The sequence below is a fragment of the Lissotriton helveticus genome, chromosome 9, assembly GCF_964261635.1.
Source record: "Lissotriton helveticus chromosome 9, aLisHel1.1, whole genome shotgun sequence".
Classification (NCBI taxonomy): Eukaryota; Metazoa; Chordata; class Amphibia; order Caudata; family Salamandridae; genus Lissotriton; species Lissotriton helveticus.
In genome coordinates this window covers 1,140,648,096-1,140,674,566 of record NC_136070.1, presented here as the reverse complement: position 1 = coordinate 1,140,674,566, position 26,471 = coordinate 1,140,648,096, and the positions used below count along the sequence as shown (strand labels likewise).

General features: G+C 45.0%; 1 protein-coding gene across 1 annotated transcript in view; it reads right to left on the bottom strand.

Annotated features, from left to right (window-relative positions):
• ARHGEF3 (Rho guanine nucleotide exchange factor 3) overlaps positions 1–26,126 on the bottom strand; it is an 800,814-nt gene extending 774,688 nt beyond the window's left edge. The window contains exon 1 of the mRNA XM_078661575.1: positions 25,887–26,126. Coding sequence (XP_078517701.1) covers positions 25,887–25,924 — 38 coding nt within the window. The 5' untranslated portion in view covers positions 25,925–26,126. The remainder of the gene's footprint in view (positions 1–25,886) is intronic.
• Between the last annotated feature and the right edge of the window lie 345 nt (positions 26,127–26,471).

The following is a 26,471-nucleotide window of genomic DNA, read 5'->3' as shown; positions in this document are numbered from 1 at the left end:
CAGGGCGAGTCACTGAGCAGTTAATAGCCAGTCCACAGAACGCACACACTCAGTACGTCCGTGCCTCTGAGGAAGAAGATGTAAATACTTCGAAACGCGTCAGGCTTTCAGACGCTACTGAACTGCTTACTGCGTTTGCTGTCACTGCCCCTCCTGTACCGAATAAAAGGGTTTTACCCAGGAAACAGTTTCGGAGTGCTTCTCTCGCGAGATATATATATATATATATATATATATATATATATATATATATATATAAATAGTTGCACACAAACGTAAAATGGTTACTACTTCTATATTTCTTGGCCATTTTCATCATAGACAATTCGTAGACCTGATTCGTGGTTATCCCCTATTCCGATTTTATTTTAAATAAAGGAATATTTATACCGTCATCCATTTTTCATCTGCAGTTCCGAAGTTGGTACCGCAGATCCCAGTGCTCTGATTGCTTGGCTGCAAGAAAAAAAAAATGTTTTTTGAACGCCATTTCAGGAAGCTGGGCAATGTCCCCATGTCTTAAAAAAAAAAAATTCAATGGCCACAGAAGGTGGCAGAGTGAGCACATCCTGACCCCTAGGCCTTTGTGCCAACTCCCCATGTTTAATAGAAAATTCAAAAGTGTTGCATGTGCGTGGATCCTTTTTTGGATTTGCAGTACTTAGACACTTGAAATGGCACCCAGGCACCACAGTGCGATTCTCGGTATGGTTGACTCTGGGCATCATCTTAGTTGTCAAGGTACAGCAAACCCTACAAGGGATCTGTGAACAGGGCAAGCTTCAAGCCCAAGTACTGCAAACCCACAGCAAGCTTTACCAAGTCATGCCTCATCTTTAAGGGTTTGTGGTAATATATTTAGAATACAGAACCCCCGAAAGGATAGGCATAGGTCAGAGAAGATTGCCTGGTGTTCATGGTACCCGGATATGATGCTTGACCTGGGTTTGCGGTACCTAACCATGGTCAGCGAGTTCTTGAACAAAAAAAACGCTGAGCTTGGCCAACAGCTAGGCTCTGTGGGAGTTGGTGTCTGCAGCGGGCCGGGCACAGCACCTAGCCCTTCAATCAGCCCGCACAGTGCATGGCCATGTGCAGCTGAGCTTGGCTATCCATGGGAGGTTGGGCAAAGACCGTGTGGAGCAGGGGTTGGCTGCCCAGGGCTGCTTGGGTACAGGGCCTAGGGGCAGGACAGGCCCTGCAGACATCCCTCAATGTGCACGGCCAAAGGCTGTGCACAGTGGAGGTTGGCTGCCAGTGGTGAACTGAATGACCAAACCCTACCCAGTGTGATTTGTAAATGTCACAAGAACATCAACATGGCAATATAGGAACCATATTACTTGTTACCAATTATACATGCTTATTTTGGCTTTAGTTTGAAAGCGCCGTTTTCTTCATCAAAGGGTAGCTACTGCTGGGTAATGTTAGGAATTAGAATGCTATGTGTTTTTTTATCTTTCATGAATAAATTGTTCATAAAACTAAGACGAATGGTAAAGGCTACATAATTTCTGTGGATGCAGCTTTTCCTGCTTGGTTAGAGTTTTACCTCATCATTTGCACATTTCACAAAAATATTGTTTTTAGCTCAAATGAATGAGAATAATATTCCCAGAGAATGTGCTGCATAATTTAGCTTTTACTACATAAATTAGATGAATTTGTTGCAAACTTGTGTCCTCCATTGCATAATACTTGTAGCCCAGACATTGGTAAAGTTCTACAGAGTGGTTTAGAGGCTGTCATTATGATGATAAAACCCATATTTCTCAGGAAACCGTGAAATAGTTTCCATATTTAACAGTCCCTGAGAAATATATGTTTTAACCCACTGGTTTTTTGCAATAAGTCTAAGCAAATATGTAATTATTCTATGTATATATATATTTATTTTGACAGTTTTGTATAGCGCAAACTTGGCCTAAAGGCTTTAAAGCGTTTTACGTGAGCACCAGATTACAGTACACATGGTCAGATTTTTTTCAGGCACGGAGATTAAATGATTGGCCCAGAACTACAGGATGTAGAGCAGAGGCCAGTACTCGAACTAGGGTCCCCAGTTACAAAGTCGGCAGCTCGGGCCAGTAGGCCACATCCCCTAAATATTCACTTACAAGCCTCATTCTCCACTTCAGAACACCACTGTCCCTGAAGTAAAATACATTAGTTTTGAATAGAGATAGGAGGTTATGGCTGATCCTTCACAACATTGAATAACTATGTCTAAATATGGTATTTGATATTTGCAACAACCACAAAAAACGACGTACATTCCAATTAACTTAGTCAATCGTAAAAATTATTTTATTTGATCCTATTCACCCATGCCTATGAAGAACATGTTATTGCAATACCTAGATGAGTGCCTGTTTTTTGCATAGGTGGTGGGCGCTACTTCTTTATATAGTGTTGTTTAAAATGTGCTGCATAAAGTTTCATTATATTTGTGGCACTATTGCCATGCTCATACCTTTGATTTAGAGGTACCATTCCTCTTTCCAGCAGCTGTTCCACAAAGTCCATCTTGTACTGTGGTGGGGCTTCTGGTGGGGAGCTAGCTTCTTCCAAGGCTGCATCTGTAGCAGGGCCCTGTGCTACATTTGTATCCACAGTGTGACAGCATCTGAACTACATGCAAAACAGGAACACTCACTGAGACAGTTGCAATGCCTTCTGCCCCCAGTTTGCTGAAGGGGTGAAAAGCAATAGACCTACATGCAGCAGAAGTGTTAATTAGCAATGCCTCTTGGTGCTGAAAAAAGAACATCTTTTCTTGGGTGCATTCCACCGCTTTGATTATAGATCGGATCTGCATTCCAGACGGATAAAGGTGAATCAATAGACTTCAATCTGCATGTGTTGATGACAGTGGTGTAGCTAGACCTTTTGCCGCCCGTCGAGGTACCTGCTTTTGCCTCTCGGCTGAAACAGCCGCCGGTAAGAGTGGGGGACAAGGGGGTGTGCTGGCGATTCCTGCATTCGCCGTCCGACAACAGCCACAGTTGAGGACAGCTATTTGTTAAAACTGGTCCTTGAGTAGTGTTTTTAACCCTTAATCGTGACTGACACGAATAAAATTTTCAGTCTGCTCACGCATCAATTTTACCATATATTTTTTTGCACTTCACAATTTTGCACTGCACTGCACTGAATAATTTGTTCCCACATATTCAATCTTGCTCATCTTGGTAACTATACCTTTGACATTCGAAAGCTCTGATACATATAGAGCTGGATTGTCATCCTATACAAAGGGATACCCAAATGATGAAGCTGATCACCAGGAATGGTGAATGATGGGAATCCATACACATAAATTTTTATGTCACCTTGTCACATTACACCTTTGAGTCTTGTTAGGTATCTTCTTATGTTCTCTTATCATATAGACACTGGTATATATTTTGTATTTACAACAGCCGCAGGTAACCATGGGGAGGCCGACGCCCCCAAAACTAGTGTTGCCAAGGGCAGACCGCCCCTCTCCTTGCTATACCACTGGTTCACGACATACCCATATGCCTGACATATCCCTACTGCAAAATTACATTTTTTTTAAAGAAATACTATGCACATCAAACGACATATATGATGAAAGATACATACGCTCCTCCTTGCTAAGTAAAATGCAACAGTGCTACCTTAATGCCGCAGGTCAATTGTTGTCTTTAACAACAGGAGTGTAACCCATAAACCATGTTGAGATTAGGGTAGGTACGTAATGCAAACAACAATATCTCAACTGGTATAGTTAAGGAGGACGGTTAGGCATGCAAGTACAGTACTTTACATGAAAGGAGAGACCAGGAGACTCTAGGCTGATGTTTTAGAAAGTGCATTCAACATCATGTATTTAAGGACAAAAAATAGACATAAATAAACATACAGTTATATCAGCATGTAAGCAAAAATGTGTGAACAACCCGAATTGACCTTGGTGCTTGTTTGTGTAGGTGATACAATTAGTGGCGACGCAAGTGACAATTTGTGGTCAGCGGAAGAGAACGGCACAATGTGCTATTGTGAGTAAATATATACAGTGAATAAGGTGGTGCCATACGTAGATTAACAAATGGGAGAAAAAATGACAATGTTTCCGTGGAACCACCGAGGCTGCGCCTTTAGTTGCGCTGAAGAGTCGACGACGTTTCGATCCAGTTACTACAGATCATCATCAGGACAGGGTTGTATAATTGTCTCAGTGCTAGGGGGATGCGGTCCCGACTTCAGGAGTAGCGTTGTGTGCTGAAGTGTCCAGGCATCAGAATTGTATGTGGAGTCCTTGGTAGAGAAAAGTGTGTCGGAGAAGGCCGTGTCCCGATGGAGCATCGGCGACGTAAATAACTTCTGAGCATGTACTTTCTTAATAGCGGGGATACGGAGCAGCAATGAATGTTACACTGCCACAGTTGTGTGCGGTGTGTTGGCTTTTCAATCAGGGGGAGACCACCACATTCGTGTGCGGCTTGAGACGTTCCATCCATCACTTTTTTGTATACTTTAGAGTGTGTTTCCCTGAGTGGGATGGTTTTGCTCAGAATTAGGTACCTTGCACAGTCACTGGAACCGAACTATACCTGGATGATGAGCCCTAACTTGGGAGAAAACGATACTAGGTTGCTTGTGGCTCTGGTTCAGGGGGGACCTGGCTTGGCAGTTTGGGCTGGACTGGACCGTTCCGATTGGAGCAGGGTCAAGACTGGTTGCATATAGCTGCGTCCAAACTGAGGTGACATGGTGTGCAAAATAAAGACTGGGTTGCGGCCCTGAGTAAATACCAGTGGCTGAGATCAGTTCAAGAATTCCTTCCATCACTTCTTTGTATACTTTACTTTGTTCTAGCTGACATGAAAAAATATGTTTGGCTGTTCAAAGCACGCGGTGCATATCATTTATACACATACATATTTAAAGGTTCTTTTATTTACATGAAGTGAAAAAGAAAATTCTATCTTACTAACTCTTCTTGTACGAAAGAAACCCAGCATCACTCCTTTCACTAACAGCCCAAAAATAGCGCCTTCTTAGCACAGATGCTTTCCCTCATTTCCAAATATTCCTTGGTCTTCCCCAAAATAGTTCACACTCAAGCAACGGTAAACTCCTCTTTGCCTGACAAATGCTACATTCATAGAAAGGCCACTACCCCGCTTGGACAAATAAATAGCAAAGTCAGTGCAAGTACCTTCCTGCTCGTCAGCAAATAAATACCAGGCTCGTAGGAAGTGTGCTTCTCTTCTTCACCAAATACACAGAACAACTATTGCAAGTGTGTCACCCTTCTTCGCTAAACAAACATCATACTTATAGAAGCGGCAAATAGCTGTTTACCACACAAGGACACATTGAAAGCAAGTCCACCATGCCTCTTCACTAAACAAACTTTACATGAATAGCAAGTGCACCACCCCTCTTCAGCAACGACCATGCTCAATGCAAGTGCACTACTCCTCTTCACTAAACAAATATTACATACATAGCAAGCACACTCCCCCTCTTTCCCAAAGACTGCACTCAAAGCAAGTGTACTACCCCTCTCCACTAAAACCAACATTACATGAATAGCAAGTACTCTACCCCTCTTTACCAAAGGCCACACTCAAAGTAAGTGTACTACCCCTCTCCACTAAAACCAACATTACATGAATAGCAAGTACTTTACCCCTCTTTACCAAAGGCCACACTCAAAGTAAGTGTACTACCCTCTCCACTAAAACCAACATTACATGAATAGCAAGTACTCTACCCCTCTTTACCAAAGACCACACTCAAAGCAAGTCCACTACCCCTCTCCACTAAAACCAACATTACATGAATAGCAAGTACTCTACCCCTCTTTTCCAAAGACCACACTCAAAGTAAGTGCACTACCCCTCTCCACTAAAACCAACATTACATAAATAGCAAGTACTCTACCCCTCTTTATCAAAGACCACACTAAAAAGCAAGTCCACTACCCCTCTCCACTAAAACCAACATTACCGGAATAGCAAGTACTCTACCCCTCTTTACCAAAGACCACACTAAAAAGCAAGTCCACTACCCCTCTCCACTAAAACCAACATTACCGGAATAGCAAGTAGTCTTCCCCTCTTTACCAAAGACCACACTCAAAGCAAGTTGACTACCCCATTCCACTAAAACCAATATTACATGAATAGCAAGTATTTTACCCCTTTTTACCAAAGGTCACACTCAAAGCAAATCCACTACCCCTCTTCAGCGAAGATCACACTCAAAACAAGTGCACTACTCATCTTTACTAAACAAATATTACATACATAGCAAACACATTTCCCCTCTTTACCAAAGACCACACTCAAAGCAAGTCCACTACCCCTCTTCAGCGAAGACCACACTCAAAGCAAGAGCACTACCCATCTTCACTAAAAAAATTACATACATACAGGCGCGCAACACCCATTGCCCCCCCCCCCGCCGTCGTGTGTGGCAGCCCGGGATGAGATGAGACACTTCCCGGGCCGGCCCACAGCCGCACCCGAGCACTTCACAGGTCTTTAAAATACCTTGTGCATGTTAATGGGGCGTTGTTGTTCTTTCACCCCTTCTAAGAGCCCGTGCAGCTCCACTCTGCCGATTTCCTAAAGATTCAGCCCCCCCCGAAATCTTTTCTTAGCCCCCTGAAATGTGACTCTAGTTGCGCCTCATCATATATAGCAAGTACACTGCGCCTCTTTCCCAAAGACCGCACTCAAAGCAAGAGCACTACCCCTCTTCACCAAAGACCACACTCAAAGCAAGACCTCTACCCCTTTTCAGCAAAGAGCACACTCAAAGGACGTGCACTACCCCTCTTCTCTAAACAAATATTACATGACTAGCAAGTAGACCACCCCTCTTTACCAAAGACCCCACTCTAAGCAAGAACACTACTCCTCTTCATCAAAGACCACACTAAAAGCAAGTTCAACTACCCCTCTTCACTAAACAAATATTACATGCATAGCAAGTGCACTACCCCTCTTCAGCAAAGACCACAATCAAAGGACATGCACTACCCCTTTTCACTAAACAAATATTACATGAATAGCAAGTACACTACCCCTCTTTACCAAAGACCCCACTCAAAGCAAGAGCAATACCCCTCTTCACCAAAGCCCACACTTAAAGCAAGTCCACTATCCCTCTTTACCAATGACCACACTCAATGTAAATCCACTATCCCTCTTCACTAAACAAATATTACATGCATAGCAAGTGCACTAACACTTCAGAAAATACCACACTCAAAGCAATGGCACTACCTACCTATCTTCACTAAACAAATATTACATGAATATCAAGCATACTACCCTATATCAGCAAAGACCACACTCAAAGGAAGTGCACTACCTCCCTTCACTAAACAAATATTACATGCATCGGAAGTGCTTTACCTCTGTCCAAACACCACACTCCTAGCAAGTGCACTACTCTTCACCCAATAAGCAGCACAATCATAGTAAGTGCGCTAGCTATCTCCACTAATACATAATTGAAGCAATGGCAATACCCTCCCTGTCAAGCAAAGGCCATACTGCTAGCACGTTCACTTCCCTCTTTACTAAAGATCACACTCGTAGCAAGTGTACTACCCTCATAACAAAGTGCATACCACTCTCGTACCAGAAAAATATAACACTCACAATAACTGCACCACTTCTCTTCAGCAACACACATGACAGCCGCTGCAGGCGCCCTGACCCACTTTGCTGCATTCAGCGCATACAATGCAACTTGTTCCCAAGTAAATCACAAGCGACAAGTGGCTAACTTTTCACCAAACGAATATCACCCTGAAACAAGCGCACTGCCCTTTCCCCCTACATAATATTACAAATCCAGATTATTAACACATGCTTATTCTCAACACATAATGCCACATTATAAACCCACAGCCAGACCTGCAGTCTAGTCTTTGTCACTGCTTGCCCGAGGCAGTCATGCTCGGTTTTGGACTCACAAAGGTGACAGGCACATAGCTCTCCCCCACATGCCACTGCTGTGAGCTGCATTGCTAAGCACTTACTGCATTTGTTTACATGGCATATTATGTGAGGAATGTGGCTCTGCCCAGCAGATACTGAAACATTTCCTGTTTTTTCACTATGTATTTACTTACGATTTAGTTTTATGTAGTGGTTTGTATCGCTTTACGCATACTTCAGGGCACTGCAGGTGAGAAAGAGTCTCTGTAAAATTATGGGCAAGTTTGATTCCAACGTGCACTGAGGATCTCAAGTTTGATATCCTTTTGTTTAATTTAATTTATTGGCATTTTGTAGTGTACAAGCGGCAACAGTCAGGAATAAGTCAGTTACAATAGGACAATTCCAAAACCTGAACTAAAAGAGGAAGAAATAAGCGTAGAAAGCAATAAAGTATTGCATCTATGTGCAAATGTATTGTTCATCATACAGTGGGTCCAGCAGACCCCGTCATCCAGTTCTCATCAAGTAGACAGCGCGTGTTACATGTCACCCTATCAGGTTTGATATCTTTAACGTGCTGCCCCTATTGGCTAGTAGTTTAGGTAAAGGCAGTTTTGGATAGTTCTCTTTTCAGGCTCAGTCACAGGCATTGCATCGGTGAGTTCCACAGTCAGGAAGCGCCCTGGATTTCCAGTGACCCTCCGCCATCTGAAGGTCACGGAATGGTACCATTTCCCTTTGCCCTGGGCAAGTTCCTATTGATGCTACAGTGATATACATTTATTTATAGATATGCGGGTCCTTTTCCACATAAGGCCCTGTAGACAGTACAGGTCGTTTTCATCTTAACCCCTGGATCGAGACTAGGGCCAGACTGGCTGCAGCGGGCACCGGGCGTATCCACGGTGGGCCGCCAGGGCAAGGGTCGGTTTTGGACCACTGGTGGCCGTTTTTGTTACCAAAGTGCTAATTTTGCAGCATTGTTCTAATATCGGACCCCTGTAACAAAAGCAGCTGTAGGGTTTTCAACACGCATACCCTCCACCCCCACACCCCATCCCCTGCCCACCCTCACAGGCAAGTCCGACTCAATTGCCAGGACTGGTTTGCGTTCCCAGTCCGGCCCTGGTCCAGACAGAACCAGCATGATGTTTTTGGCGATGGAACTGGGTTTATCTAAGATCAGGCATAGAGTGGCCACCAGATTTTGAAGACTTTGCAGCCATTCAATGAGCTTCTTTGGTAACCCGGTGTGGACGATGTTGCAGTAGTCAAATGACACCAGGACTAGCACTCTTGTTAGTTCTTTCCCATTGGTCGGTGCAGCAGAGCAGTAGAATTTTCCATAAGAGGGAAGGCTGTAGATCGAACCCTTCTCCAACCTGTGGACGATTGGGACGAAGTTTCTCTCGGAAGGAAATATGACTCCCGGGATACACACTTTCAATTAAGTGCATGGTGGCACCAAACGACAAGATGGCCATTTGAACTGGATTGGGTTAGAAATTAGAATGTATGTTCCATTCCCTTGCCCCCTCGCCCCCAATATCAGAACCTCGGTTTTTACTCCATTACACAGAGGAAGTTCTCTTTCGTCCAGTGTAAAAACTGCTGGCACTAGTGATGTTCGTCTTGTCCACTGGCTTGCTTACCTGTTCTGAAGGTTTGGTATAATTCAGGAGTATAAATGTCCTTTTCAATAATAGAATGAGATGCTGAACTTCATGAATATGGAATTTTGGGGGAAGGGCAACAGAGACATTTAAGTCATGGCCAGTGTGGATCATTGCCCTAGGCCCCACCTTCAATGAGGACCCCTGCTAAAGTTATCAAGACAGTTTGAAGATTCGCTATCGCTCTCTCTCCTCTGTCGCTTTCCCAATCTCAACCTTTCTTAGTCTACCTCAGCCTCTGTCTCTTCCTTTGCCTACCTATCCTTGCTTTACCAATCTCTACCCTTCTATTTACCTGTTGTTCTCGTTCTCTACCTCACCTATCTACCGATCTACCATCTCTCTTTTTCTACCTTGCTCAACTGTCTTTACTTTTCTACTTCTCAGTTTACCTCTCACTTTGCTTTGCTGTTCACCTCCCTCTAGCTAACTCATACCTTTGTCTATCTTTCATTTCTCTGTCTCTTTCTCTCTACCCTCTCTATTTACCTCATCTATTTTTACTTAATCTCTCTCTACCTAGGTTGTTGTATCTCTCTGATTCACCAATCACTAAAACCCCATCCTTTTTTCTACCTCACCTATTGGTTTACCACTGTCTCTGACGACCCCTCTCTCCCACCAGGGGCAGCTCCTCCCCAATAGCGGAGGAGCGTCACCCCACTGGCAGAGCCAGCAGCTAAAAAATAAAATGATATTTGATTATCGTTTTATTTTCAAGCAACTGGCTCACCCAGCGTTTACAGGGAGGGGCGGGGCGGGGCCGGGGCATGGGAGGGGGTAGTATAAGGAGTGCTTGTGCTCTCTCTAAGTGCTCATGTGTGTTTGGCTGGCCATCTCAGGCCGACCAAAACACACATGCGCACTTAGGTTTCGCTAGAAACCCCACAGACTCCCTGGTGTGAGCAGGTTTTTTTCAAGCCTGCTCAGGTCAATCCCCGCACTGCTCTGAAGAGCGGGGATTGGACAGAGAGTCTGATGCAGCCCAGTACCTGCTGGGACACAAAGAGGAACCACCCGGCACAAGGCGGCCGTCAACTTAAGGTACTTTTTTTTTTATTCCCCCTCTTGTGCACCCTCTCCCACGCGCCCCCATCCCCTGCCCCCACTACCTTTTGTGTGTGGCGGCCACCACTATCTGCCACCTTTAACTTTCTGTCTCTGGCTCATCTTTCTGCCACATGTTTAATTCAACTGACCTTTTATATATCTCTCTGTATACCTCTACATCTCTCTCTACATCTAACTCCATCTCTGATCTATACCTCAGCTCTAGTATTAAACTTTTCTCTATACCACCACATCTCTTTCCACTTGTCTCTCACAATCTTGTCTGTCCCTCAGACACTCTAAGTGTGCCTGCCTTTACATTTGAAGCCCATCTTTTGTACCTAACTTCTCCCTATCTCATACCCTTTCTCTGCACCTCACCATTCTATTTCTATCTCACCTCTCTGTATCTCTCCTCTCCTTTAAAATGGCACTGGGGACAATAAGAGGAAAATACCAATCTATTCCAGCCCTTTTTAAAAAGTTATATATTCGAGACAGTGGGTGTAATCCCCTGATACCACTGGAGATGTCGCCCCTTACATAGAGAGGTGCTATTAGCACCCATCTGGGGCTCTGCAAAGATACCAGGACTTTTCTAGGGGGAAAGTAAAAAGCGAAGTGTGGAAAGGTTAAAGAGGAAGAGAGTCGATAAGCCAGGATGGTGAAAACGCTATAGGAGGGAAGGTCTGGTGGGTCGAAAAAGACCACATGAGTGCTACAAACAACGAGGTGTAGATGATAAAATGTACAAAGAAAAGGATAATGACATTTCTACAAGTTTTGTTGAATACCACTAGGAGAGCTATTTAGGCCTTAGGAACAAGTCTAGGTGTAAGGTAAGAGATATGAAAGACGGAAGTGTGCCATGGAGAGGGCATGTAAGCTTCGTTTTGTCCTTTAAAAGTGTAGTCTCTCAACCATCAGGGAAACAGGCACAACCAACCAGTGGGAACATCAACGGCTTGGAGGTATCTCCAACATAGCACCTGTCTCATCTTGGGTAGTTCTGTTCATTTCCAAATAATGGCCAAGACACTCAATACAGGTTGTCACTGCCTTGTGCCTTTCTATCATCCATAGCCTAGCGGGAAATAGGAAACAGATCATCCCTCTTTCCGGCTTCTTTCCACAGGTCATGCATGTTGTGCCACAAGAAATGGTTACACGACAAAGGTTCAGGAACAGGAGAAGTTGATTTCCTTAACAAAGCTATAAGAAATTGGGTTGTTGGTTGACTTGGGTGTGAGTCCTGGTAAAGCAACAACCACAATCCTTGTCAGGGTGAGGCACAACTCTAAATTCATCTGTGTTCAACCCTCTGGTAGTTTGGCACCAAGCAGCCATGCTTAATTCAATTGCAATGTGTAAAGTATTTGTGCAAAACTACAAACAGTAATAAGGTGAAAAACACCACACAAAAAGGGTCCACATGCCAAGTTAGGAAAATAAAACAAGACCATAAAGACACAAATCCAATCAGTAGAACTGGAGGCATGCAATTTTTAAGATTTTAGTTGGCAATTACACCAAAAGTCATAAAATGGCAACTCTGTCTATCTGGTCATGCCAGACCAGGGCAAAGTCCCAACTTGGCGCAAACTGCGATGGAGTGCGAGCTGGCTACAGGGATTCGGTTAGGCAAGTGAAACCTGCTGAACAAAGTACCTTAAATCCTGATTTGCGGAGCATTGTGGGCTGCGAAGGTGATGCAGGTCTTTGTGAAGGGTCCTATCCATGCAGCAGCAGAGATGCGTTGGCTCTAATCCGGGTTGCGCAGCAGGGGAGATGTGTTGGTTCTGCTGGATTTACAGGGGCTGGTAGAGCACCTTAAGCCCACTTCCAATGGTCTAGCACTGGCTTTGCATCTCTGGGCAGTGAAGACTCACAGAGGGCAGGATCCGGGTGCAGGTACATGGTAGTTGGAAGGCTGATATGTCCCGGAGGCTTCAAATCAGGAGGCCAGCCAGCTAGCCCTTTGAGTCACATCCAAACCTTCTCACCCAGGCAAGGGGGCAGTTGGCAGCAGGTCAACACAGCAGGGCAGCAGTTTTTCAGAGCGGCTGTCGAGCAGAGTGGCATCCCTTTCAGGTTAAGATGCTGTTCTATAAAATAGTGTGCATTGACTTTTAAATGCTAATCATGAACACCTCCCACCCAGTCAATAAACATATTTTACAGGGCCCAAGCTGCTGTTACACATCAGGAATGTTCAAACTAGTCTAACTTTAATTACAAACATGTGCAGACGGAAACTCAAAGACGATGATTGTCTCTATGTATCCAGGGTTCACTCATCCTTCCCTATAGGTGTACCATTTTAAGAGCCTTCCTAAGAGGAACCTTCAGCTTAGAGTAAGTAGTATTTTAATTACTGTAAACACAAGCACAATATTTTCAGCTCCCTTCAAATTGCCTGGAATCATGTACTGTCCCTGCATGTCTTTTCATTGGTTGATCTATGCATCAGATGCATTCCTCAATTCCAAGTCAGCTTTGTGTACTAAGACCATCCTCATTCACAGCTTAATGAAATTCACACCATTGAGTTTTGTGCCTGAAAATACATTGCTTTGGACATCTCTTTGGTAGCTGCAGTAATTGTTATTATGAGTTCTCTCCTGTGGAAGAAAACAAAATGTGTGTTCATTTTCTGAAGAGTTTAGAAGAGGCCGCTGGAAATACCTGGCATCCTGGGTTGAAAGTCTGAGGGTGAAATATTTGGATTGTGCTGCAGTAATTTGACCACTTCCTTGTATTCAGTAAAAAGTGAGATATTATATAATTAGATACATTGAATACAAAATTACGAGTCAAAAACATGCTACACAAACAAAAAGCACTCTAAAAATAAAGGTTTTGAAAGAAAACAAAAAAATGCCAATGTACCACTTTCAGTAAATGTTTTGAAAGGGGGGACTCCTTCGTTGGAGCGGAAGAGCGCCGCCCCCACTTAAAATCCCTGCAAAGCCCCAGAGATGAAAAATAAAATGGTAGTTCATTACTATTTTATTTTTATCCCCGTCCCGAGCCGAGCTTCAGGAAGGGGGTGGGGCTGCTGCTTACTGACAGCAACAGTGTGTAGGGTGGGCTGTCTAATGTACTGTTTAAAGTGTGCATGTCTTTTTGGGCCTGCCGTCTTGGGGCGACCAGCCACGCATGCCCGCTTAAAACCTCTAAACCCAGCTGTCTAAAAACAGCTGGGTTGAGAGTAAGTGTAGGCCTCCGGTGCGCTGTGGCGTGCCGAGTGAGGTCGCTTCCTTCAATCAGGGCGCTGCTCACATGCTGCATGTGAGCAGCGCCGGGATTGGGCAAGGGAGTTCCAGCATTCGGTTCCAGTTCCTGCAACGAAGAGGTACGGCGCACGGCTGTCGCGTTAGGTAAGATTTATTTTGCCAGCCGCCTCTGTGTTTTGAGGGCTGATTTAGAGTTTGGAGCATCCACATTCCAAATTTAGAGGTGTCCACCATCCCTGCGAACATCTCAGGCTATTGGCAGGAACCGCTGTCACTGTGATTCCTGTCAATTAATTGAAGTGGGCTCTGCAGCTTCATCGCCATCAACATGACGATGCCATAAGGCGCACTTTCAATATCTTGTTTTACAGAATCCCTAAACAGAATTTTCTTTCGGAAGACAAAAAAAGCAGTAATCCCCTGGCCACTGGAGTTTTCTACAATGAAACAAAAAGAGAGAAAGGGTAGAGTGGAACTACTCCTGGTCCCTTTTAGTAAGCAATAGTAACAACAATGAAGGAGTTATTCCAAAAACAAAAGTCAAACCAAAAACCTGGATAAAAGTAAGAAAAAGAAAATTCTTTTAAAAAGAACCCTCACTCACCAACCTAGTTGGTGACATGCTTCATCATAGGGTTCCACCCAAGCAGCCGAATGCCACTTGGTGGGCTTCAACGCCTGATTAAAGCGGAGCTGGTGTTTTTTTGGTGAAAAGAGTGTGTGTGTGTGGAAGCAAGAAGTGAAAAAAAATTCTCTTTATTATTACCAAATTTTGATGATGAAGCATGTCACCAACTAGGTTGGTGAGTGAGGGTTCTTTTTCAAAGAATTTTCTTTTTCTTACTTACATCCGGATATTTGGGTTGACTTTTGTCTTTGGAATAACTCCTTCATTGTTGTTACCACTGGAGTTTTCTCCCAAGATGTGGGGGTCATTAAAATGTTTTTATTTTCACTTACCAACACATTTTGTATTGTGGAGTGTGAAACTAAAAACTGGTCAGTTGTCTGTCTGCTCTAAATAGGACAGGCGGACAAATGGCCAACTCTCCGACAGCCCGTACTACGCCAGGTCATCAGGAGTACGTCAGCAGTAGACATGGAGCAGTCTCTGTCGCTGACATACTTATGTTTTGCACAACTCTACATGAGGCAGGCAGAATTTCAGTATGGAGGAGAGGTTATTCCTTCACCATTGAGACAGATAACCCCCCTCCCTCCCCTATTCTAAATCACACCACCAGTCTGCTCTAAACCTACACTCTTCATCTGCTGAGTCTGTCAGACTTCACTGTGCATGGAAATGGAGCTCTGAGAGTTTAACCAACCTGGCACAGGCCCATTTCCAGACCAAGGGCAAAGTTCCAGACCAGGTCAATGTTACGTGGAGTAACTTACTTAAATGGCAATTTGCCCCTCTGCTCAGCATGCATGCCAGCTCCAGCATCTGTAAAAAAAATCTGTCTTCTCTAATGTTCTTATAAATAGCTCATGAACACAACACACGTCCTCCCCCTCAGCCTCTGCCACATGTTTTCAGCCCAGAATCCAGGCCCACGCCAGAGGTAAGGGCATGCATATATTAACTACCATGGGAGAGTGAGGAAAACAAGACGCCTCACTGTAATTCGGGTACCTCTGACCCCCTGTTTGAGGAACGAAATCAGCAGAGCAGGAGAAATGATGGATCCCGAGCAGGTGTGCAATTCCGCTCCATTTACAGGAGACACTGGCTCACAGAAGTCAGCCTGTGGCCACCCACAATTAGCATCAGTGTCTTCATAAAAACTCTACTTTATCAGAATTGCCCCCCGCCCCCACAACAGCAAAACGTGTCTGGAATCAGCACTACATCGAGGGCGCGCTTAATCATCAAGGGTGCAATCGCAGGGCGAGGCATTTAAAAAAACAAAAATATATATATCCCAGCTGGTAGCTGTGCTCCTCTTTACGAACCTGGGGCCTCATTTATGAGGCCATGCGCCACTTTTACGCCGCAGGTGCGTCACTTTTTGTAACGCACCAGTGGCGTAAAAAATGCGCCTTGTTGCGCCATATTTACAAAGATGCGTCACTTTGTAAACCCCTACGCCACATCATACCTGCGCCAGGTATAATGTATGCAGGGGGGGCGTATTGACGCAATAAAGGTTCATGGAAGTGACGCAGTGAAATCTGCGCCACTTCTAGGACTCAAATGCGTCAGAATCTTACGCCTGCCTCACAGCAGGCGTAAGACTGACTCAGGCCCTTTCACATGGGGCTTGCCCCATGTGAAAGGACACATTGCTGGAGTTGCGTCACTTTTGTGGCACACTCCAGCAATGCTTCACTTTTGCGCCTACAGATACGTCAGAAATACTGACGTATCTGTAACTCCTTGCGACATGATGCGTCATACTGTAAATATGACGCATCGTTGGTGTCGCAAGGAGGGCGCAATGAAAAGTGACGCATCGCTGTTTTCACGCAGTGATGCTCACTTTTCATAAATGAGGGCCCTGCTGTTTTAAGAACTGGTGTCCGTCAATCATGGGGCAGGATGGGCTTTAAAGCACTGTGCTGACCTTACACAGCATGGAGCCATTGTTCCCACCACATTTGTCATTTTTTGGAATTATGCGGCTATGGAGGACCAAATTATGTGGCAGCATTGATTAAATTATGCAGCAGGAAAAGGCACATTACGCAACGTAATGTAGCAGATTCTGTGGCGCTATTATTTTAATACACATTGTGTGGCAAGTGAGGTAGATCCATATTTACACATATAACACGATGGCGGCATAATGATATGATTTAAGTGGCCCTGATTAGAGGTTAGAAGTAACAGTGGAAATGTGCACACATGTTTACAAGATGCATATAGTCGTGGTTGTGTGGCCTGATGATGGCTTCGTTGGTGATGTTACAATCTGAAGACCTGGCTGTAATCCTGGCTTAAACACTAGACCAAATATTGTGTGATTCTAAGCAATTGTTTTTTTGGGGGTGGGGGGAGGGGGGATTTTCAATTATGTAAAATGTAATACCCCTCCACCCCTCTCTGGGGGATGTATGACGTTACAACGCATACTTTTACAACGCCTACCATTACAACGAAACTTTTACAACGCAAAAACTTTTACAACGCATACCTTTACAACGCAAGATTTTACAACGCATATACCTTTACAACGCATACCATTACAACGTAAGTATTGGTAAGTATAAAGTAATTGTTTTAATTTAAATTAATTAAAAATATTGTAATATAATTTAATTGTATTTAATTTTATTTAATTAATTTAATTTAAATGTAATTTTATTTTATTTATAAAAAATACCCCTGTACCCCAAAACCCCAAAACTGACCCTGAACCCTAAAAATACCCCTTTACTCAAAAACTGAAAACTGACCCTAAACCCTAAAAATACCCCTTTACCCCAAAAAACCCAAAACTGACCCTGAACCCTAAAAATACCCCTTTACCCAAAAACTGAAAACTGACCCTAAACCCTAAAAATACCCCTTTACCCAAAAACTGAAAACTGACCCTGAACCCTAAAAATACCCCTTTACCCCAAAAAACCAAAACTGACCCTGAACCCTAAAAATACCCCTTTACCCAAAAACTGAAAACTGACCCTCAACCCTAAAAATACCCCTTTACCCAAAAACTGAAAACTGACCCTGAACCCTAAAAATACCCCTTTACCCAAAAACTGAAAACTGACCCTGAACCCTAAAAATACCCCTTTACCCAAAAACCCAAACATATAACATTTTAAAAATAATTATATACTTACCAATACTTACGTTGTAATGGTATGCGTTGTAAAGGTATCTGCGTTGTAAAAACATGCGTTGTAAAGGTATGCGTTGTAAGTTTTTGCGTTGTAAAAGTTTCGTTGTAATGGTAGTGCGTTGTAAAAATTGTGTGGTAACCGTTGCATACCCTCTCTGGGTGCTCTGGAGCCACTAGTAAATTGCAGTACGAGGCACTTGAGAGCTAAAGTAAACAGAATCCTCACACAACCAGGATAGACGAGGATTTAAGAAAAGTAAAGAAAGGCTGGCTGGAGAGAGCTTGTGCACTACAATCTGACTGTAAATATAAAGTGTGTAGGACCGGAGGAGGGTCACGCATGCTTCTCCCCCGGACCCCAGGCTCCGCCTGCAGGTCTGCCTGACTCGGTGAAAGCCCCGACCTGACCTGGTCACACCGAGTTACTCATCTCGGAATGAGTAACCGACCGTTCTGCAGCCCATGTGACGCGCAGTCATGAGAGGGGCTTTTCTTCCAGACTGCTTCCCTGCGCGAGCCTCCCGCCCTCGGCGCGCGGCCCTGCCCGTTCCAGGGACGGGATTATACGCCACGGAGTGAGGGGACGCGAGGGGGCCTGTCCCACTCTCTCTGGCCAGCCCCTCTTCCTAGAGGAGTGTGGGGCGATTTATCACACAGAAAAGATCAGCCCTGGGGCACGACAAGGTCTCGCACCAGAAAGACAAAATAGCAAAAATGTGTTGACAAGCTCACGCTATGACGCAGCTTTTTGAAAATATCAAAAGGAAAAAAAACACACACAAATAAAGAGCTGTCAAGCTGTGCCCTATCCGGAGGCAGTGTGGCGTTATCGGGCAGTGCAGAAGGAGCCATCAAGTTTACTCTCCTCAAAGTATACAATTATCACCAAATGAACATTACAGAATGACCTGCCATGCTTCCTTTCTCCTCTTGTGGAAGTGTAGCATAATCAGATAAATAAACGCTGCAGGAGAAGCTATCCTTTCCTCAAGGTATACAATTATCATCTACATGGACACCGCGGGAGGAGCAGTCAAGCTTCCACTCCTCAAAGTAGAACTATCAGATACAAGAGCACTGTGGAAGGAGCTGTCAAGCTTCCACTCCTCAAAGTAGAACTATCAGATACAAGAGCACTGTGGAAGGAGCTGTCAAGCTTCCACTCCTCAAAGTAGAACTATCAGATACAAGAGCACTGCGGAAGGAGCTGTCAAGCTTACAATCTTCAAAGTAGAACTATCACATATGAGAGCACTGCAGAAGGAGCTGTCAAGCTTCCACTCCTCAAAGTAGAACTATCAGATACAAGAGCACTGTGGAATGAGCTTTCAAGCTTCCACTCCTCAAAGTAGAACTATCAGATACAAGAGCACTGTGGAATGAGCTTTGAAGCTCTCTCACCTCAAAGTAGAACTATCAGATACAAGAACACTGCGGAAGGAGCTGTCAAGCTTCCACTCCTCAAAGTAGAACTATCAGATACAAGAGCACCGTGGAAGGAGCTGTCAAGCTTCCACTCCTCAAAGTAGAACTATCAGATACAAGAGCACTGCGGAAGGAACTGTCAAGCTTCCACTCCTCAAAGTAGAACTATCAGATACAAGAGCACTGCGGGAGGAGCTGTCAAGCTTCCAATCCTCAAAGTATACAATTATCACCAAATAGACACTACAGAATGACCTGCCAAGCTTCCTTTCTCCTCTTGTGGAAGTGTAGGATAATCAGATAAATAAACACTACAGGAGAAGCTATCAAGCTTCCTTTCCTCAAGGTTTACAAATATCACTTACATGCACACTGCAGAAGGAGCTCTCAGGCTTCCACTCCTCAAAGTAGAACTATCACATATGAGAGCACTGCAGAAGGAGCTGTCAAGCTTCCACCCCTCAAGTAGAACTATCAGATACAAGAGCACTGCAGAATGAGCTTTCAAGCTTCCACTCCTCAAAATAGAACTATCAGATACAAGAGCACTGCAGAAGGAGCTGTCAGGCTTCCACTCCTCAAAGTAGAACTATCAGCTACAAGAACACTGCGGGAGGAACTGTCAAGCTTCCACTCCTCAAAGTAGAACTATCAGATACAAGAACACTGCAGAAGGAGCTGTCAATCTTCCTCTCAATGTATAGCATTATCACACACATGGAACCTGCAGAAGGAGCCCTCTGGCTTTCTCTCCTTAAAGTAAAGCATTTTCGGACACATGGACTCTGCAGAAGGAGCTGTCAAGCATCTTCTCTCATCTTCTAACAGAGTGCCATCATCTGTTAGACAGACACTGCAGTAGGAGCGGTTATGCTTCCCCTCCTTAAAGTATAGCATTATCAGACACATTGACACTGCAGAAGGACCTGGCAAGCTTCCTCTCCTCAAGGTAGAACTATCAGATACAAGGACACTGCAGAAGAAGCTGTCAAGCTTCCACTCCTCAAAGTAGGGAGGACCTGGCTTGGCAGTTCGGGCTGGACTGTTCCCATGAGGCACAGGGTCAAGACTGATTTGCAATATGACCATTAATTCAATGGGGTGTTACCCATAGAGTCAAAGGACCTGGGTGTATCAGATTATAAAGAAAAACAGTGGTCCTTAACTATTGATCGACAAAGATACTCTGTCCAAAATTATTTTCTATTTGGAAATGCCATTAACTCTGCATATTTTAACTTAAGTAAATGGGAGATATGTTCATTTTCACACTGGATTCAAACACATTGAATGTGAAACTTAAAAAAGTACCCAAAATAAAAGGAAAAAGATTTTAGTTACCACACTTCAAATTTTGTACTTAGTCAAATTTACATATTTATTTACAATTCTACAAGGTAGTTTTTAGATATAAACGGCGCAAGTGTAGAAGGAGAAAGGGTGCTCAAGTGATTAGGAAAAGAGAGAGGAGACGTGTTGTACTGTACAATTCCAATATGTTACAACAATCGAAACAAAAATAGATAGTTTTCCACTATTCAAAAATAACCTGTCCACACAATTGAAAAAGGGGGTTTTGGACAATGTCGGTACAGGCACATGAATTGGAGGGCGTCGACGTTTCGACCCTGATGCTCTAGGGCTGTTTAAGGCCTCGGCTGCGGGTCTTCATCAGGACTGGGGGCTTGAAGGGGAGGGGGTCTTGGCCGTGTTCAGGCCCGTACTCTGGTTAGGGACACCAGTGAAGCTGGTGCTGGGGAAAGAGATCGTCCCGGCTTCCAATGGGTAGATAACCTAATACTTAGAAGGTGATCACTTAGCTTGTAAGATGATTCATGGAGTTAAATTTCCACTAAGTTGGTTGATTTGGAAAGTCCAACCGGTGCCTCCGCGGGCAATCCGGTGAAAAAGGCAAAGTGAATTAGCCAAGGGTTCCCTCTGTATGTCTATCGTTTTCCCATTAAGGTCCGCTACTGCAGTTACCTGGGGAAAGGGTCGTGATGTTTGGATACCACCGGTAATCAGTCAGCGTGGTGTGCTCCAAACAGCGGGCAGCGTTCAACAGTCGGAATTGAACGCTGCCCGCTGTTTGGAGCACACCACGCTGACTGATTACCGGTGGTATCCAAACATCACGACCCTTTCCCCAGGTAACTGCAGTAGCGGACCTTAATGGGAAAACGATAGACATACAGAGGGAACCCTTGGCTAATTCACTTTGCCTTTTTCACCGGATTGCCCGCGGAGGCACCGGTTGGACTTTCCAAATCAACCAACTTAGTGGAAATTTAACTCCATGAATCATCTTACAAGCTAAGTGATCACCTTCTAAGTATTAGGTTATCTACCCATTGGAAGCCGGGACGATCTCTTTCCCCAGCACCAGCTTCACTGGTGTCCCTAACCAGAGTACGGGCCTGAACACGGCCAAGACCCCCTCCCCTTCAAGCCCCCAGTCCTGATGAAGACCCGCAGTCGAGGCCTTAAACAGCCCTAGAGCATCAGGGTCGAAACGTCGACGCCCTCCAATTCATGTGCCTGTACCGACATTGTCCAAAACCCCCTTTTTCAATTGTGTGGACAGGTTATTTTTGAATAGTGGAAAACTATCTATTTTTGTTTCGATTGTTGTAACATATTGGAATTGTACAGTACAACACGTCTCCTCTCTCTTTTCCTAATCACTTGAGCACCCTTTCTCCTTCTACACTTGCGTCATTTATATCTAAAAACTACCTTGTAGAATTGTAAATAAATATGTAAATTTGACTAAGTACAAAATTTGAAGTGTGGTAACTAAAATCTTTTTCCTTTTATTTTGGGTACTTTTTTAAGTTTCACATTCAATGTGTTTGAATCCAGTGTGAAAATGAACATATCTCCCATTTACTTAAGTTAAAATATGCAGAGTTAATGGCATTTCCAAATAGAAAATAATTTTGGACAGAGTATCTTTGTCGATCAATAGTTAAGGACCACTGATTTGCAATATGGCCAGGTCTAAACTGGGGTGGCATGGTGAGCAAAAGAATGATGGATTTAACACAGATCTTTGACTGGGGGTGAATGTTTTGATTTGTTCTGCATTCCATCCATCAATTGTGTGTCTTTTGCTTTCTCGGCCTAAGTGTGCCAGGTATGACCAAACGCGGGTCCTGGGCTTATTGTGCCACTGTAATCAAGCTATCCTGGCTGAAGAGTGGTGAAATCCCAAAACTGGTCTCAGGATGCTTGTTACCGGTCCAGGGAGGACCTGGCTTGGCAGTTCCAGCTGGATTGTTCCCATGAGGCACAGGATCAAGACTGGTTTGCATATGGCCAGGTCTGATGGCTCAGTGGACTAATGCATCCATTGCAGTGACCCGTGTTCAACCTCTTGGTCACAGGTTCAAATCCTGGTGGGTCTGAGGTCGATAAAATTAGTACCATTGAGTTGGGTAACAATGAACATCTGTTATTCAGCGCCAAGAGACCTTTGGGTGAACGTGCTTTACAAATACACTTCTTATGTTATGTTAAACTGGGGTGGCATGGTGAGCAAAAGAATGATGGATTTAACCAAGATCTTTTGACTGGGGGTGAATGTTTTGATTTGTTCTGTATTCCGTCCATCAATTGTGTGTCTTTTACTGCAGAAGAAGCTGTCAAGCTTCCTTTCTTCTCTTTTGGCTTTTTTCTATTCTAAAAGTGCATTGGCAAATAGACAGACACTGCAGATGGAGATGTCAAGCTTCCTCTCTCATCTTCTGACAGAGTGCCATTATCAGTTATACAGACACCGCAGTAAGAGCTGTTATGCCTTCTCTTCTTAAAGTAAAGCATTAGCAGACACAAGGACACTGCAGAAGGAGCTGCCAAGCTTCCTCTCCTCAAGGTAGAACTATTAGACACAAGGACACTGCAGAAGAGGCTGTCAAGCTTCCTTTCTTCTCTTTTGGCTTTTTTCTATTCTAAAAGTGCATTGGCAATTAGACAGACACTGCAGGTGGAGATGTCAAGCTTCCTCTCTCATCTCCTAACAGTGTGCCATATGACTTAAGGACACTGCAAAAGCAGCTACCAAGTTTCCTCTCTCATCTTCTATTTACCATTATCAGATACATTAACACTGCAGAATAAGCCGTCAAGCTTTCCCTCCTCGAAGGTCAGCGTCATCAGTTAGATGGGACTTCAGGAGAAAATGTGAGTGCCCAGCTTGTGGAGGGAGCATCAGCTAGTGGAAAGCTGGGAAGCAGAAGTGCAGAAATAAACAATAATTGCCCTTGATGTCTGCTTGCTTAAAGAACAATAAGAACAGAGGTGCCCTTAGAGAAGAGTCAAGTGCACTAAAATTCATGTCAAAGGAGCATCGGAAGAGGGGTGCGATGTCTGGGGTGCAAGACGGAAGAGTGACAACAATGTCATGGTCATTCCGAGTGGCCAGCAGATAACCTCAGTACAAATGGAACAATCAGCCCACAGCGAAGAAAAGAAAATTACACACAAATTGAGTCCAAATCTTTCAGGTGGGCAAAATATGTCCACTTTGTGAAAATACAATTTTTATCCCAATGGCACGAAAATAATGGGCACAGAGTGAATGATCAACAAGGTATAATAATAACACAGGAGAAGCTACCAAGCTTTCCCTTCTCTTGCATTATCACATGGGAGGACGTCACTGAAGGACCAGCAAATCTTTTATCGTTGGGGTAACACATAATCTTATAGCAGTGTATCATTCTCACATAACACTGCAGAAGTAGCCGACCAGCTTCCTCTCTCATCTTCAGACATTGGAACATCATCATATAGGAGAAGCTGCCAGACTTGCCTTTCTCTGGCATTATCACATGCAAGGACGTCACAGAGGGAATGGCCAATCTGTCATACCTAGGTTAACACATAATCTTACAGCAGTGTATTATTCTCACATACACACTGCAGAAGAAGCCGACAAGTTTCCTCTCTCATCTCCTGACAGTGAGGCATTATCATATAGCTGAAGCAGCCTGCCAAGCTCCACCTTCTCTCGCATTATCACATATTATGAAGTCACAGAAGGGACTGCCCATTTTTCGTTCCTGGATAATGCATAATCTTATAGCAGTGTATTATTCTCACAGAGACACGGCAGAAGGAGACAAGTTTCCTCTCTCGTCTCCTGAAAGTGAGGCCTTATCATATAGCAGAAGCTGCCAAGCTTCCCCTTCTCCTGCATTATCACATGCAAGGATGTCACAGAAGGAACGGTCAATCTTTCATCTCTGGGTAACGCAGAATCTTATACCAGTGTATAATTCTCACAGAGACACTGAAGAAGGAGGCAAGCTTCCTCTCTCATCTTCTGACACTAAGGCATTATCACACAGCAGAAGCTGCCAAGCTTCTCCATCTCTCGCATTATCACATAGAACTTAGAATGTCACAGAAGAATCTGCCAATCTTTCATCCCGGGGGTAATACAATCCTACAGCAGTGTATTATTCGCACATAGATAATGCAGTAGGGGACAAGCTTTCCCTCTACACAGGCAGTGTAGGATTTTCACATAGAAGACGACAAGCTTCCTCCGTTAGAGTACATCACGCACATAATCACTTGAGAAGGATGTATGTCATCATAACGCATGCTTTTACTACGCATGCCTTTACAACGCAGGTTTTACAATGCAAGTCGTTACAACGACTTGCGTTGGGGGGTGCTGGATAGTGGAATAGTTTAATTTACTATTCCAACTCCAGTCCCCGTGGATAGTAGGGAAGGTTTTGGATAGTAAATTAAACTATTCCCTATCCTACAGCGCCCTCCAGCGCAAGTCGTTGTAATGACTTGCATTGTAAATCCTGCGTAGTAATGGTAGTGCGTCGTAAAAGTTGCGTTGTGATGGATGTTTCCCCTTGAGAAGTAGCTGCCAAGCTTCCTCCCCTTCTACTGGAACAGAATGGCGCCACTGTGAGGACGCTACAGTAGGAGGTGAGAAGCTTGGCCTCTCTCCTGCAGCACTGTGGGCTGTCTTATCCCCAGGGAGGAGGGCCCCCAATGCAAAGGGCAGTGAATCTCTGTGGTATAGGGATGCCTCAATAGCCCATCTTCACACCCTAGGGGCCGGGGACATGGTTTTGCGTCACGCCACTGCTTATCACGCAACAGTTGAGAAGGGACTGAATGGTTCCCTCCTCTACCTCGGAGAAGAGCGGGAGTATGACGCAGAGGTTCACAGGCGGACGCGCTGGGAGGCGCCTTTTCCTCTTCCCGGGATCACGGCACAGTTTCCACACAGATACAGACACACCACAGAGCCCTCTAAGGAGAGAGAGAACACGTCGCTCACAGAGATATATATGTCTGACATCCCGTCCTCCTCTTCTAGGGCGCATCCAAGTAGAATGTGTGTACAAAATAGTGCAAGTGGCCTCCATCCAAGCCCCCGCGCACCCCTCCTCCAGAGATGCGTATGGTTGCCATCAACACCACACAACACTAGCGCGGAGCTGGCAAGCTCCCACCGTATGTGCACGCAGTTTATGGCTCACTCAGCTGACATGACTTCCCTCCCACGGAGCAGGCAGTGCGCGTGCAGAGAGTGCGTCCAGCCGAAGCGCGCAGCTCTGGAAGTGTCACAGTTAGAGGGATCACTGTTGGATGAGGGATGGGCCACCCTTTCCCGATGCACTGAAATAACTGCACGACTTTGAACTTGAAAACAAATACAAAATGCAGTGCCCTGAAGAGTGCGCTCCTCGCCCTGCCCCTCAGAGCACTGGGTGCCGGGGCACATCACATGCGTGGCTGTCCTACCTGTCCGCTGCATGGCCGCCCTCTCCTCCGGGGTGCATGTGATGGAAGACGTGCTCCTGTGCCCTCACCCGGAGGCACGGATCGCTGTTGGCAACCGTCGTGTTAGTTTACCCGGACTCCAGCCTGTATCGCGCAAGATCCGCGCATCCAAGGGGAAGAGAGCGAGTCACATCCAAAGGCAGCGGGCGCAAAGCTCCGCGGACTGCGCCAAAAGCGAGGCTTCAGGTAGCGCCGGGTTTCTGCACTTCCGACAGACTCTGCCGCTCCGTGAGCCGGTCCGTCCCTCTGCTCAGCGTGACTGTGAGAAGAGGGCGTGGAGGAGGCCGGCCCTGGGCGCCTCCCTCCCGGCGCCGCACCGCTCCTCGAGTCTGGAGCACCAGGTAACCCGCGCGCGGGAGGCTGGACTCACGCTTAGCACTTCTGCACAGCTCGGGCACGTACCTGGAAGCAGGGCGAGCTGGGCCCAGGCCGCCAAGTTTCTGAGGGGCTCATGCCATGGAGCTGTGCACATTAAAGTGGTTATGCCAACAGCTGCGCCCTTTTCATCTTCCAGTCTTGTCCTCGTCCCTCGCTGCCCGTTCGTTT